The sequence below is a fragment of the Cyanistes caeruleus genome, chromosome 4 (genome assembly GCF_971803275.1).
Source record: "Cyanistes caeruleus chromosome 4, bCyaCae1.hap1.1, whole genome shotgun sequence".
Lineage (NCBI taxonomy): Eukaryota > Metazoa > Chordata > Aves > Passeriformes > Paridae > Cyanistes > Cyanistes caeruleus.
In genome coordinates, this window is record NC_141704.1 from 75,718,521 (window position 1) to 75,734,730 (window position 16,210).

General features: G+C 39.5%; 1 protein-coding gene across 23 annotated transcripts in view; it reads right to left on the minus strand.

The window, feature by feature from the left end:
* The window catches only part of LOC111923346 (uncharacterized), a 261,072-nt gene that overhangs the window by 44,287 nt on the left and 200,575 nt on the right, over positions 1 to 16,210 (minus strand). For 17 of the 23 annotated variants that reach the window (XR_015285912.1, XR_015285916.1, XR_015285910.1 and 14 more), the window contains 3 exons: positions 12,009 to 12,100; positions 10,592 to 10,652; positions 5,269 to 5,442 (listed from right to left, as the gene is read on the minus strand). Coding sequence is in view for 12 of the 23 variants with exons in the window: in XM_086885916.1 (XP_086742042.1) it covers positions 5,330 to 5,442; positions 10,592 to 10,652; positions 12,009 to 12,100 (266 nt within the window). In the remaining 11 variants the exon portion in view is untranslated. Of the gene's footprint in view, positions 1 to 898; positions 3,955 to 5,268; positions 5,443 to 7,468; positions 7,618 to 8,037; positions 8,193 to 10,591; positions 10,653 to 12,008; positions 12,101 to 16,210 lie in introns of those variants that run through there. The other 6 variants (XM_086885911.1, XM_086885914.1, XM_086885923.1 and 3 more) reach the window with 5 other exon arrangements.

Consider the following 16,210-nt stretch of genomic DNA (forward strand, 5'->3'; position numbering starts at 1 on the left):
CCTTCCTTCCGCCACTTCCTTCCTTCCTTCCGCCACTTCCTTCCTTCCTTCCTTCCGCCACTTCCTTCCTTCCTTCCGCCACTTCCTTCCGCCACTTCCTTCCGCCACTTCCTTCCGCCACTTCCTTCCGCCACTTCCTTCCTTCCTTCCTTCCGCCACTTCCTTCCGCCACTTCCTTCCTTCCGCCACTTCCTTCCTTCCTTCCTTCCTTCCGCCACTTCCTTCCTTCCTTCCTTCCGCCACTTCCTTCCTTCCTTCCGCCACTTCCTTCCGCCACTTCCTTCCGCCCCTTCCTTCCGCCACTTCCTTCCGCCCCTTCCTTCCGCCACTTCCTTCCTTCCTTCCTTCCTTCCTTCCTTCCTTCCTTCCTTCCTTCCTTCCTTCCTTCCTTCCTTCCTTCCTTCCTTCCTTCCTTCCTTCCTTCCTTCCTTCCTTCCTTCCTTCCTTCCTTCCTTCCTTCCTTCCTTCCTTCCTTCCTTCCTTCCTTCCTTCCTTCCTTCCGCCACTTCCTTCCTTCCTTCCTTCCGCCACTTCCTTCCTTCCGCCACTTCCTTCCTTCCGCCACTTCCTTCCTTCCGCCACTTCCTTTCCTTCCGCCACTTCCTTCCTTCCGCCACTTCCTTCCTTCCTTCCTTCCTTCCGCCACTTCCTTCCTTCCTTCCTTCCGCCACTTCCACCCCTCCCCTCCCCTCCCGCCACTTCCTTCCGCCACTTCCGCCACTCCCTTCCCTTCCCTTCCCTTCCCTTCCCTTCCCTTCCCTTCCCTTCCCTTCCCTTCCCTTCCCTTCCCTTCCCTTCCCTTCCCTTCCCTTCCCTTCCCTTCCCTTCCCTTCCCTTCCCTTCCCTTCCCTTCCCTTCCCTTCTTTTTTCTCTTCTTTCTTTTCTTTCTCTCTCTCTCTTTCTTTCTTTTCCCTATATGTTTTCTTAAGTGATATTTTTATACTCTTATATTGCTGTTTTTCTGTAGATACTAACCAAAACAGCTACATACCTCCTTTCCATTGCAACTAAATGGTTGTAAAATAAACCTGCTGTCTATCTCTCCACCTCTCTAAATACACAGCGTCATTTCACCCTAATCCACCCCAAGGGATCTATTAACAAGAAACTCAGTTACTTGGCCTTCAGGGGTGGGTCATAACATTACCCTCACAAAATTATTTTTATTGTCATTAGTACAAATTAGGCTTCCTTCTTACACACACAACGTCAAATTGAACTAATCTAAATCTGTTTTCTTTGCTTCACAGGTTTTTCTTCTATAATGTATATATATATATATGTATTTGTGTAAATCCATATTCTAAACCATACTCAATTATTTTAAATAATAATTAGTAGTTTTAAAGGCAAGGTAAAATAAAATATAATAAATTATAACAACTTCTTAAATTATAAATAATAAATTAAAAAGAAAACCAATATTCATCTTCCGCTGTCAAACCTATTACTTCAAACTGCTATGCTTCTATAAGGAAATTAAAGTTTTATGCCCCCAGTACTGGGAATCCAATAGGAGCCTGATCTTTTGCACATGAAATGCCTTCCTCTGCCTCAAATCTCAAAGCCAGCTCCATTCTGGTTCTCTCTCTCCCATTCCATCTGTTCACTAAGGATTCCTTTTCCACTTTCCTTGGCCCATTATAACTGATATACATTTAACTATGCACATACATATCCATAAAATAAATAACATGTTGTTAATTTTTATCCTCTGAAAGATGAATTAAGGAATGCTCTTTGGTGACAGTCTGCCCTTTTGTCTGTGCATTACCAGCAAAAGAATAACAATGTTCAATGGATTTCAATCAAGAATTAACTAGAGGAATGAAAAATATTTCAGGCAGTTCCTTTTCTTCATATGCACAACTAAACCAAGCGTATTTTTTCATATTCATCCAGACAGACACAGTTTTCATACAATTATAAATAATCACTGAGAGTGTCAGCACAGTAAAAAGTTAGTTGGGAACAAAAACATAAAAAAACATTCTGGTTTTGTTTATTCATGACTATTTCACACCTATCATAAGTCAACCAGTTTGACAATACTTAAAGAATCCTTACCCAACAACAGCAGGAAGAAAAAAAGAAGCCTTGGAATTATTTTTTTATCATTTATTATTTTTCAATAAACTAAAAGCAAACAAAAATAGGCTTCAATATTCATGTGACATTTGAAGTTTTACTTCCCAGATTTTACTGAGGGAAAAAAGGGCAAGCTAAGCACCTCGCTTTGGCTCTCCCATTTCGATAATTTCTTGCTTGTGTATGTACCTACAAAAGACACCATCTGAATTCCAGTTTAATCTCTCCCTGGACTATCCCAGAGACATTCTGTTTAAACACATTCTCATTTTCTTCAAGTCATGTTATGTGTTTCTTTCCTGAAGTGCAGTGTGCTGTCCTGAGTGGGTAATACAGGTAACATTTAATACCTAATTGTAAAATAATAGTAGCATTTATCAACCCTGAGTTCCACTGACACCACTAATTCTCACAACATATATCCACATAACTGAGGCCACAAGCTCTGGTACTCCAAAATCCATTTTTAGGTCAAGCAGCAGGGAAGGATAGAAAGAGAAGTCCATTGGCATGGAGACCAGTGACTAAACCAAATCTCTGTCCTGGTTCTGACAGCTGCCCTTAGGATTTTCTCTCACTCTCCCTAAAATATAGTGTTTGTGCAATCACAAGGATGCAAGAAAAACAAAGGATCCATAAAACTCATTTGAATTTACCTTTCAATGGCAGCTCATTTTCCATTTGTAGTTTTGCACTGAACATTCATTAATTCAACAACAAAACAGTGTATGATCTGCAAAGTCTATGGGGAAGTCTTTAATTTCGGTTTCCTTTGTGTAATCGTTGATAAAAATATCCTCAGAGTAGACACTTACTTACTAGATACAAACAGCTCTGCACCTGGCTACAAGGATGTAGGTGAACCATGTAAATGAAACAACATACAAACTAAAACATATCATCAATGCAAGTATAACCTTAAAAATCACAACTTCTGTCCAAAATACAGAATTTAATTTTACAAAAAGATCACCACCTTTGCTAGTAGAATACACTGCTTTCACCTGAAATATCACTGCATTTTTCAGACACCTGGAAACAAGTGGCTGCTTTGCCACATGCACTCCAACAAATACCGTTTCAGCAAGTGTCACTGGAGCAGCCCTCATGTTAAACAGCTTACTGGAGGTCTGACACCCAAAAAAAGGACCTAAGAAAGCCTTCCTACAGCTGAAAACATATTTGCTTCAAATATTAATATGACGCACCAGAACAGTGCGACATTTATGAACATCTGAAAATGTTCTGGCCATGTGGAAACACTATGCCTGCATTCTACACTTTTAAATTTTATTTTGCTCTTAATTTTAGTTATCAAAACAGACAGAAGTTTAAATATTGAAGGATCTAAGCATAAATTCATTAAACTTGTAAGTTTCTTTATGTAAGCAGAGAAAAACAGGAAACTAAAACCTGCAAAATATTTTCAATTGAAATGTAACTGACATTAAGTAGGAAAGGGAAATCTGTATTTTGTTTTAATGTGCAATTTTAATATAACACCTACTTAGGGTGGCATTTTGAGAGCTAACATAAATATTTTAACATTCTAAATTGCATCTTTACTGAGCTGTACATAATCACATTTATTATTGCAATTTTCACTGAAACAGAAACCCGGTAAACATACATTTAATCTCAGTACCTTAAAGGACTAACAGAGCTGTACCTCTACCTGCACTCTTTGTCCATCTTCGCTGTGCCAGGACTATTTCCAAGTGGAAATGACTCCTTAAGCTATAAATGCACAGTAAGATACATAACTGCCTGCATGACTGAAATGGCTTCCGGAAGGAGGAGGCAAAATCTGAACTGTCACCACCAACTCTGTTTCTCAGTGACACGGAGGCAGACTCCCACAAATAGCTGAAAGTTATATTAAGAGGTTCTGTGATGTCCTGCCAGGGTCTTTACTATGCTTCTGGAGTACAAAGGTCATATATTGTTTATTTATAGATAAGGAGGATACTACACAAACCATGAGGCTTAGGGAAGCTTGTGCTTCTAAGCTAAATAATTCTGTGAAATAATGCAATGTACACCATATTTGGAGAAATTAATTAAAAGGTGTCCCCTTTAACTAGCGTAGTTTTGATTTGAGGAGAAAAGAAACATGTCTAAATCTTGCTCAGCTGGGGCAGAGCTTACCTTGACTTACTATTAAAAAGAAATTTACAGGAGATTCCCCCTCATTTAGATAGACTGAGCAGTGCTGTGATGAGGATTCCTCTTACTGTGTATTTGTACAGTATTTAGCACAGCTGTATCTTTTGTCTCTACACACAAAACTACTTTCTCCTCTGCATTTGATGGTTGGATTCGATGACCCTAGAAGTCTTTTCCAACCTAAACAATTCCATGATTTGTGTAGCAACTGTTGATGTTGTAAGTACAATGAAGTGTTCACCCTCGACTGCAGGGCTTGGTCCAGGGTTTATTCTCACCCCAGTCCTGCCAATCACTTGGTCAAATCACTCCTGCCTTGCCTCTGCTCCCCTGTGGCCAGGTAGTAGAGCGCTAATGTTTAATGACATCCGTTGTGTGCCTCAATTATCTCCACAAAGGAAACAGAATTACTACAAATTCTTGTCCAAGGACATTAAATGCATGCAGTGTCTGTCATTAACATCAGCAAATCAGACAGCATTTTGAGTGCACACAAACACAGGCTGTTCTCTAACAAATAAACATTTTTTCCTCTTTTCAGTTAAAGAAAGGACTAAAGTAGCCCCCAGTCCTGTAGTGACCCCTACTTTACCTCCCACTACTCACTTACTAACAGGCTGGAAAAAGAAAGCATATTGTGCCTCTCTCTCTAGACACTGTTTTTATTTGAACATTTCTCATTTTCAAACCTGACAAAGCCTTTAATAAGATATAATAGGCAAGCTGAATGTCATTCCCAAGAGTCAGAAAAACACTCCATTTTAACCTGTCTGAAATGCAGCAAACAGCTTCAAGAAAGAAAATGAACAGACAGAATTACATCAGCACTCTGTTAAGACACTTCTACTGTATCAGTCCAAAAAAAGGGTGTACACTTGACATATATGGCCTCTGGAAGATGTATAAAGTCACTGATTTTAGAAGTTTGTATTCAGGCTTTTTGCTTAGGCTACATTCAGTTTGATTAAAAACAGTATTTTCCCAATTCAATTCAGATATTAACTAATTTCTTACCTTATCTGAAAAATAGAGGGAATGGGGATGTTCCTAAGGCAGCAAAAATGGTCATGGTTGGTCACTCCTGTCCCACAGCAGTGAGGTTTATGGTTTCCTGTGATGATGGGCAGGACCATTTTCCCAGTCTATTCACCTTCACAGTTTCTTCCAATTTCTGCTCAACAGCAACACCTGTGGGAAAAGTAATTCACATTTCTTACTGCTTCCAACATCTCAAGCTACTTCTGACATGGATTGTGATAGGCTGCATCTTTCACTGCCATCAATGTACTGTCCATGGCATTTTCTTCCTACACCTGCTATCCTACTGCCCTTATTCCTCTCTAGCACTTTTCAGTCATTCTGTTTCCTTCCCCTTTACCCCTCTGTCTATCAAGAATACTTACAAAAAGCCAGAAAGATGTTTTGCTTAGACACTGGGTAAAATGTCAGCATCCACGTTTATTTCCTGCAGTGAAACAGATTTTCAAAACAGCTTCTCTATTTTCCACTGCTAGTGACATCACTGGTGACAGGTTTCCAAGTGAGCACAGCATCAACCTGCTCTTGCTCCAATTCTTATGATCAAATATTTGGAATAGCCCAGGGCCAATACAGCTAAGCATTTTTCAAAGTCCAGTCTTCTGTCCCACAATCTAAACAGGACTTCAGAATTACTGAAATTGTGACCCAAATCTTTCTGTGTCCCATTATGTCATATAAAAAAGAAGTTATATTTCTTCTCCCAAGTTTTATCTTTTCCTAAGGAATTTAGGATATAAATGGATCAAATATTTTATTATACACAGCTTGCCTTGAATTTTAACCTGGAACTCTACTCATTGAGAAATATCACTGTTATGCTATGTTATGTAATGCCACATCATGTCATGCATTATATTTATTATATTTTGCCAAAAGACAAGATTTGACTTTTAAGACAGCTCAGTTTCAGTGGACTAAGATTTGTAAAGTCCATTTGCCTTAAGAAAACTTCTCAAAATGAAATCTAGTAAGGAAAAATTCCCACAGACAGCAAGACCATACTGCAATTTAGTTAATATCAGTCTCTCAATTATGATTTTGTATGTTTGTTTGGATGGTCATTTGGTTTTGCAGGAATAATTTTATTAGTCTACAAAACCTGGTGAGAAAATAGTAATTTTAATACTTTTCTCTTTCCATTGTTTTCCATTTGAAGCTCTTCCTGTGTTCTTATTTCATAGAAGGTGCTACCAAGGGGAAACCATGTCTACAGACACAGTGGCTCAGGCAGCTGAAGTTACCAAAGTATTTATTACCCCATCCCAAGGAGATCTTGTGTCTCAATATGCAACAGACTGATTGGTGATGCATGTTCTTCCTATCTTCTTTAGATTTCAGGGCTCTTCATGCACATTTACCTCTCTCTTCCCATTACTTCTCTCTACCATTCATCCCTCTTATCATTGGGAAGCAGAAACATCCCAGAACACATTGATCTCAATAACCTCCCAGTTAGAATCAGGTCTCTGCACAAAACCAACACTATCCAACACAGGATAGCAAAGTCAAAAGCATATGGTGTTTATCCAGCAAACAAAAAAAATCCCACCGTGTTACAAACAGAGAGGTACCTTCAGAGTAACACCCAGACTCAGTACCCCAGCACAACTCAGTCTGAAATGCACAGAGGAGTTAAATGCATGCTCAAATGATTCATTAACTGGAACCAATCAGGAATTTTTCTGCTACCAGCAAATATGCCCATGCTTAAAACTGATATGGCTGCTAAGACTTGACTTCCCTGGAAGTACAGACCCTTTAGATTAGTTGTTTTACCCACAAGGCAACCCGGTCCTGGATTACTTAACTGTGCTATATCCACCATACTAACCTAACGCCTAAACACAAATTACATTTCAAAAATACAATCTTAAAAAACCTTTTCTAGTTTTACTGTCAGATTCTAGAAGGCATCCTTTCATCTCCAACTAGCATGAGGTAGTTTCAAAACAAACAAAAACAAAGTGACTCTTCACAACAGGTGTGTCATGCTGTAGGACTCCCTCTGAGGGAGGCCGTAAGGCTCAGAGGAGGTCGGGCAAGTTTACAGAACAGAAATCCGCTTTAGTTGCTAATGAGAAATAAACTATGCCTGGCTGCATGTTTCTTGGGGGTGGGAGAGCACCAAGATATCACTTAGCTGAAATATGATCTACAATTTCCTTGTCCTTACACACTTCCTTAGGCATTTGGGTTTGGACTGGGCTGAGGACAGGTGCCAGTCTGAGCAGCTGGACAGTCCTCCTGCTGCAGGATGAGCCCCACCGCTATGCTCAGATGTTCCAGCCCTTCCTGGAGGGAATTCTGACTCCATGCGCACTGCTGTGGAGTGAATGATCAGCAATAATTAAACAAAATGCACAGTATTACACACTGAGGGGTTAACCAAATCATGTTTCAGCCCACTGGCTCAAATTGAGCAAAAAAGTTTCACAATTTTTTAACTTTACTGTTCTAAAAAGCTACCCATTTTTTTCAGTTCCATCCAAAACTAAATAGCTCCAGAAATAGTTAAAGAATAATAGAAGTTTTGTGAATTTTTAGTGCAGTTCACCTTTATATTCCAAATTAAGTTTCATACATCCAGCCAAATCAAAACTGCTCTACTGATAACTTGAAGTTCTACCAATCTGTTACCAAGTTTAATAACTTTTAATTCAACCTGTCCACATGCACAGATGAGTCCTTAGTATTCTTAGCTAAATCTTGGAGCAAAAATGATTGAACCTAGGAGAAACACACATTTGCCTCTTCCTCTATCTTCCTTCCTATCAGAATCAGATATAAGAAGAAATTCCACCAGGAAAGTTTTTCTGAAGAGGCTGTCAACATATTCTACAGATTCAGCTGAAGTGCAGAATTCAGTACATTTCTCCAAACAGATTCTCCTCATCTCTCTGCAGAGGATACAAGAACCAAATTAGAAAATGGGCAGGGACCATGGCTACGGTAACACAGCAACTTCACAGATTTGTACAGGCCTTTGTGAGCAGCCAAGGTCTTATTTTCATCTTTTAGGTGAGAATCGTTTAGATTGAAGGCAAAAATTTTGCCTCCTGTCTTTGTTCTAAGCAATACAGCAGTTTTCTTAAACTGCTGAAAAGAACCCTGCACTACCAACACTGAAAGCAGGCTGGTAAGATTTACCTAGGTGTGACTACCCTTGGAGTGTGTGGTCTGCATGTACTGTTGCACTCTCTGGGTCACCCTAACTGTTGTGTCTGTGTTTTTCTAAGTTCAGGGAGAGAAAAAAGGCTAGATTTGGAGGTTTGGGACCTAACCCATCTTTGTATCATTTTTAACACTGATTATTTCACAGCTTAAATCAATCCTCCCAATATGCACAGGAGACTACTGGGATGTATCCTGTGAACCCCTTCCTTTTCCCCGAGCAGACTTCTGCCTGATGATCTCATTCTCCACTCATATCTTCCCATCTGTAGGCCAGTAAGTCATAAATTTGTCCTTTCTTTCATGGCTTGTCTCATTTCATCTAATCCTGTCTCATGTCTCTTCTTGGGTGTTTTGTTGTCAGTTAGGAATCACTATAACTCAGACTTAATTCATATCTGAAACTCTCTTCCTGCCCCACATTACTGTTCAATAAATGCTACTTAGGTCCAATGAATGTCCTGCCTTCAGAAATAAAAAATAAAAGGGGAAAAAAACCCCCTAACAATTCATGGTTTTGAGCATTATCAAGGAAACCAAACTTGAGACCACAAGTTAAAGAACTTTAAAAATTAAGGCTGTCTTTAATTTTTTTTTCCCTCCTCAGTGTCATCATTGCATTTAGATTTTACAGATGACATTCCCTAGTCTTAATTTTGCATCAGGAACTGTTCATGTCTGGGCTGTGTAGTAGGTGCAAAACCACAGTTTTGAAACAAAGGCATCCAAACTTCCCCTCCAACTTAACAGCACCCTGACATCATGGTCACCACTCAGTGCAGAACCAAAGCTCAGAACACAGAACTGACTCTCCTTGCACTGTCTGGAACCACTGCCTTGGTTTCCAGACCCAGCAAACACCACATTCTCTATCAGTTATTTGATATTAATTCTTCCTGTGCTCAATGCAGGGTATTTTGGAATGAGAAGGATTAGGGTTTTGAGAATTTTGCAGTTTCATAATTAGGAAAAGTTCCTTTTAAAGCACCAAAATCTTCTAGAACTACTGACTGTGATAAAATACTGATGGCAAGTTTCTCAGGTTCCAAAATGACAAAAAATCTGTGAAATGGAAGCACTCCTTCTATGAAAACAGAACCAAATTAAAAGCTGTATCTCTCAAAGACAGCAAGACTTTTAAGTAGCTTTGTTATACCTGTAATTTGTTTAGAAAATAGTGTATCAAGGTAGTGTTAAAAACATGAAATGTTTGCAAAAAGCATTAAGTACATTTTTTCCCCAAAGGAAAAAAAAAATGCCTTTCTATAATAGCTAACAAGCTATTACTCATTGCTACCCAAATCATACACAGTCTGAAAATTCTAAGAGGAAAATCTGACTTTTAGAGTTTTCTGATTTTGAGGAATGATCACAGTATGAAATTCAAAGTCTATTTTTCCCACAGTGATGAGTTTTCAGAATATTAAGGAAGGTCTGTAATTCACATCTAAAATACTGGATGCTTGATTTGACCACCACCTTTGGGTATAGAACAAGTCCCTGATTTCACCTTATAGATTATTCTCAGGTACTATTCTTCCCATCTATTGTCAACAAAATTGGTGTAAGGCCTGTTTCTCCTGCCTTTAAGTGATAACTCTTTTGAAGAAACTGCATAATGGAGTGGTGAAATATTTTTTAATCGCAAGTGTATTTATTTTTAAAAGGGTTAAAAGTCTAAATTATTTAGATACAATTAATCTTCTTACAAGAAAACAGTATCACTCTTCAAAGTTGAATAGAAACCTATCCTAAGTCTGCATGAGGAGATTCTGACAGCAGTTTCCTATTCTTACAGAGAAAACTGTAGTTCTAAAGTGAGACTGAGGATGTTTCTGAAGGCTAATGAGCTGGCTCAAGTTTCTAGAACACTTGGTAGAAAACCAGGAATTTTCACCATTGACTTTATTTTTTTGGGATGCCATGGCAAGCAACTACTTGCATTGGAAGACGAATGCTGAAAGAAAAAGTAATAAAACAAAATAAAATATACTAAAAGGAAAAGTAGTAGTAAGTAATAATAAAAATACTATACCATTATTCACTGGTCCCATGTGTTACATCTGCACTGTGTGCAGCAAAACCTGGTACTCTGGGATTACTATCAATTTTCCATATAACTTACCTGAGGTTCTCTCAGATGAAGCAAACTGCATGAAGTCCCAGAAGCAGTTTGGTAGCAGAATCTGAAAGAGTACATCAACAGTGTCAATGAACACACTGCCAAAACCACATGAATGCACACACACACAATACCAATGTGTATAAATATCTGGAAGCTGATAGACTGTGTAGTTCAGGAATTAAAGTAATACCCACAGTCACTTTGCTGTTTACTTGCATCTGCTTTTCAGAGAGTCACAGATGATATAACATTCAACAAGAGTGATTTTTCATGTATCAGTAATATAATCATTAAATATAAACCCTTAGGAGATACCTCTGCTTTTGTGGGTTTGTTTAAAATACTTAATTATGAACAATAGTTAAGTATTAATTAACATCTTAATCACTGCAATGAGATAACATATGACTGTAATAACTGTACAAATAAAATGTTTTCTCCTAATGCACCTTGGTATTGGTGCACTCTGCAAGCACAATTCTTACCTTTCCTGCCATTAGCAGCTCATTTGCTTCTCCCAGTTAATCAGCCACGAATCTGTGTGCAGCCAACCTCTGCACTTACATCATCATACAAACATGTATGCAATTATGTGCTGCCATTAAGTTGTCACTTTGCACATCCATAACATGTCTGTCATCACCTGCTCACACAGAGCATGGAAAAGGAATCACACAAGTGTTCTCTCCTGCTTCAGTCATGGAACATAGACTCAACAGTGCTGTGCTACCTTCTACTATATTTATTCTTAAAAAAAAATAAATCTATTTTCCTATTATTTAGAAAATTACAAATTTTCTCTAGACTGTTATCGCTTTCCAACTAGAAAGTCTCATTTCTGCATTAAGAACTGTAAATGCCTTATTTTCTTTCAGCTGTATACAGGACATACGCAACCTAAAGCTCACAAAAATCCTTGAGGCCTGTCAAGTGACACAAGACCTCTGGCATCTCTGGGAACCAAAATGAATTTCTTCCTCACTGTAGGCCTAGCCTACAGGACCTAATTCCTGAGGTCACTGGGAGTGTCACAGTGCTTTAGCCCATCAGCAGAGGAGGGACTGTTCACTCTGCTCCAGTGGACGTCAGAGAAGGATCCTCTTTCTCCACCACTTCTCAGATGGCCATCAGTGCTCTGGGCATTAACAGATGGTAAAATCTGACCTGGCTAACAGATGTGATGGACACTACCATCAATGTGTGTTGAACTTGGAGCTGCAACTCTACCTTTTCAAACCTGGCTCCATTTTAAGTTGCATGGGGACATTCTGACTAAACAAATTTCATCTTTCACATGACTTTTTGTTTATTTATGTAATTTTCTCATCCACTTTGTGTGAGTTAACAAGAACAAGAACTGCAGGACATACCATGTGTGTGCAGCAATTATTGGTGTAGGATATGAAAGTGCAAATACCTGAATACCTTGCAGATTAGTCTCCAGTGGCTCCTCTTTGTGTGTTCTGAGTTCATTTTGCCAGATTACTGCTTTTTCTTTTAAGGGGCAGCCTGAGACAGAACAGCAGAAGAAAAAGCCATCTGAATATGATTTTCTAAGTATAAGTCAGAAAACACAGAATAAACACAGCAAAAGTCAAAACATCATCATTAAAGTACCATTACCCCCTACAGTTTATTTGACTGATAAATTCAACATACCATGCAGAACAGGTAAACAAGCAACAGCAAACAAACCATGCCATTTCATAGGAAAGGATGGAAAATATTTGCACCGTTTCTTTGGCAATTGTTTTGAACCTCCTGAACTGAACCACCCTCAAGGCTACTGGCAGTGCTTGAAGCTTTGCTGTACTTATTGGCTACTTTGCCAGCCCTTCTCCTGCTCCCCTTCTTCAGTCGAACCAGAAATGTGTTTTACCTGGGGGACACCTCACTGGCTTAGGCCAACTCACCTGGCATGTGTGCATTACAGGAAAGCTACAATCCAAACCTAATGAAAACTTTCCGTCTCTTGGTTACTCAGAAACCAGCCACAAAAACTGGCATAAGCTTGCACTGAGTAAAGTGATGCTGCACCAGTCCATACAAGCTGAAAATGCCCTGTTAAATTCCTCTAAATTCATCAGAACGAACACCACAGAATTGTTTTCTCTCAAGGCCAGTAAGAAAATGTGCTCTACCTTTGTGGAAGATCTGGTTAACTGACATTGAGCTTGGGTCTCTTATGAATAAGCAAGCCTGAGATTTTCAAAACTTGGGATAATGTGATTTTAGGAGATACAATCTTCCCTAACTACAATTTCTAAAGATTCTGGATCTCTCTGAAGATTGCTGAACCCGATCACCCAAAATCACTCATTGTTTTCCAATATTAAGGCAAGGTATATTATGAAAAAGGATGAAGTGGCCACTATTTGGATGAGATGAAATGATTTACACTTCAGTAACATGCCATGGAGTTCATTTCCAGGTAAGCAAATTCTGCCAGTAGCTGCAAGTATATAATATCCCTACAGTAAACTGTAAGGCTAGTGGAAAATGATAAACTCTGTGCACTGAGAAACTGCTGGGAGTCTAAGCTGAGGATCTAATAATTAGTCTTAGCTCTACCAAGGTGAAACAAGAATAAGCTGAGAGGTGCAAGAATGCCTGACAAGGCCCCAAGCTCTCCACAGCTGCAGAGATGCCTCACTGTCCTGGAGAATTTTAAGGCTTATCCCTCATGCTGAGGGAACATGAGACATTTTGCTGCCATCCTGCTGATGCAGGTGTCTGGAAGGTATATATATATATATATACATATATATATATATAGGTGTATACACCCATATATTTCCCTTGACACACGGCCCAATGCTGGGTTCCCCTTTTCAGGGCTGCTCAGGCACAGTGAGCAGCAGGTGCACAGGGAACCGCTCTGAGGCAGCCAAACTTCTGCTGGCTTGTGGCAGGGAAAGCCCAGGGGAAAACCTTCTTTAAAAAAAGAGATGTCTTCCTTAGAGTTCTTCTATTTCAAGCTCTGCTTTGCAAAAGCAAGAATTCTGGACTTTATGATTTATTGGTGATTATTTCACATTCAAATAGCAGCTGACACTTCATCTTGCAGATTGAATGGAACACCCAGGACAAGGACAAGAAGGTGGTCACTCCTACCCCATACTCTAACACACACTTAAACAAAAAACACTACCAGGCTGGAGAGCAGTTGCACACTTCTTCCTCTGGACTCTTTCTCTAGATTTCTCTGGATGTGAGAGTGCCTGTAACAAGTTTATGGGACTCTTCCTCCAAAACTAAGACTGTTTCTCTCTGAAATGTGTAAATGATATGGCAACAAGTTCTTTCATTTTACATTTGCATAGTATTATGGATTCTCAGCTTTCTCTTGCTCTGACAGAAACTGCGTCATGGGTTGCTTGCAAATTCCCACTGAAAGCAAGTGGAAAGTTCTCACTGGCTTCAGGGAGAGATGGAATCGCTTTTGTGTTATTTCAAAGTATAGCAAATCATATCCATTTCCTTGAGCAGCATAAAATACTCTACTTGGTACATAAAAAACTGTTTGACTAAGAAAAAGGACCTCAAATTTCTCTTTTAATGCTTGAAGCCTTTTAAATGCCTATGGCACTCCAGGCAGCAGCACTACTTTAACAGAGCAGTGGAGGAAGAGAAACTGGAAAAAACATAACTGAAATATGAGTAAATGACCTAATCTGCAACACAGATCTGTAGCAAGTCTGGTTTCACTGCCAGTGAAGTCCAAGACAAGTTTCATCTTCACAGCAAGTAGCAGAACATTTTCACTCAGTATTAAAAAGCATGAACACTTTACAAGTTCATATACTTAAAACATGTTGCCCACAATTGGGTCAAGTGAATTTTTATGCCACATGATTTTCCCCCCAAGTTTCCTGAAGTTCTTGCCAAGTCCAGAGCCTTCTTTTTGCATTATCTGAGAGGGACAAAACAGTATGAGAAGTCTGGGTTGCCCTACACCTTCCTTTCACAAGCAGAAAACAAATGTGTCATTCTTACTTCAAGATTAAGTTTTATTACCAGGGATATTGTCGTGGCTGTCAAGTCTAATCAATTCACCCCAACGTCAAATGACAAAGCAAAATCTGACCTTTATTTACACAGCCTGCAAAAAAGTATCCCTGACAGGCTGAAGCACAGAGACAGGAGCAAATACCTTTATCTGTTCCATGGTTTGCACAAATATACTCTGTAGCCTGCAGTGCCCACTTGGCAATTCTGAAAATCCAAGCCCTGCATGGTACCACTGCTATTTGTACTACAATATTTTCTATTTGACTGGGGGATGAGATCCCACAAGGAGTACCACTTAAAAAGAAATTCTGACCCATACAGTCACTATCCTACTCCATAGGTCTGTTCTCTGCCAAATGCAACTGGTCCAAGTCTGTCATCATGTGTCCCATCTGCCTTTCCAGTGACCGCGTACCAGCAACCTTATGCAGGTAAATCCCTGAGGAGCTTGTTCCAGGAAGGGCCTCTAATGCTGCATGTGGAGAGGGCAGATGGGATTTGCAGCAAGCCACAGCTTGATCATCCTGAGAAAATGCCACTCCTTAGACAGCCCCTCTCCTTTAACACACGTATGTGTGGCCCAAAAAGCCCCTAAAGCAGAGGAACAGCCCTGCTTGGCCTCACAGGAGCTTTAAAGGCTGTGAAAAAATCAAATGCTACATGAATGACATCCAAGAGTCACAGGCACAGCCTTTGTTAGTGCTGAATGCAATGAGGATGATGATTTGAAAAAGCCAAACTTTATATGAAGAATCTGACTGAAGGGACTGATTAGATTAGAGGGTTTGAGCTAGGGGATGTTCCTTACAGTAACCCAGCCTAGCTCAAAGAGACTGTCTATATCAAATCTATACTGTTATTTTTATTTCCACAGTGGAACTGCACTACCAAACATATTGACTTGAGCTGGCTACAAAGGAAAGTGCTGGCAAAAATGATTCTGAAATAATTTTAGTTACATAAAATGCCTATGCTGCTCTGGCATGTTCCATCAAGAAACAGTTCACAAGGCTCTGCCTTCAAGGTTACGCTTACTACTTACATGTACAGAAACCAGCATTTAGGATGAACCATCTGTATTTTAAATACAGGGGACTGAGGCACAGAAAAGGAATAATGGTCATCCTTCTCCTAAGAAACAGTGCAAAAAACTATCCAAAGTAAATACATGATTTGTGAATTATTACATATTGGATTTTTATTTTCAGTTAGACATTTCTTTCCTAATCCTTTTAGGACTAGAATATCATTAGTCTAATTGAAGACTATGTGTCTTTATTTCCTCCTTCCCCTCAGAGCAAGGCCACACCAATCAGTGTGTGTTCATCCTGCAAATCAGACTCTGGGAGCAGCGTGCTTTCCTCAGCAGCTGGATGCTGGCATCATTACTGAGCTCCACTCAGCTGCTCTGCTACTTGCCACTAAAAGGCAGCATGTCAATCAGCTGCACTGCTCACGAGAATTAGTACAACACAAGTCTAATTAGAAACTAAACACTCTGTTATCTGCAATGATTTGGAGATGGAGTAAACTGATACGTTTTAGAAACCTGTCTTGCTTCACAGTAGTTCATGATAACACCCACCTCACAGCCCATTAGCAAATCAA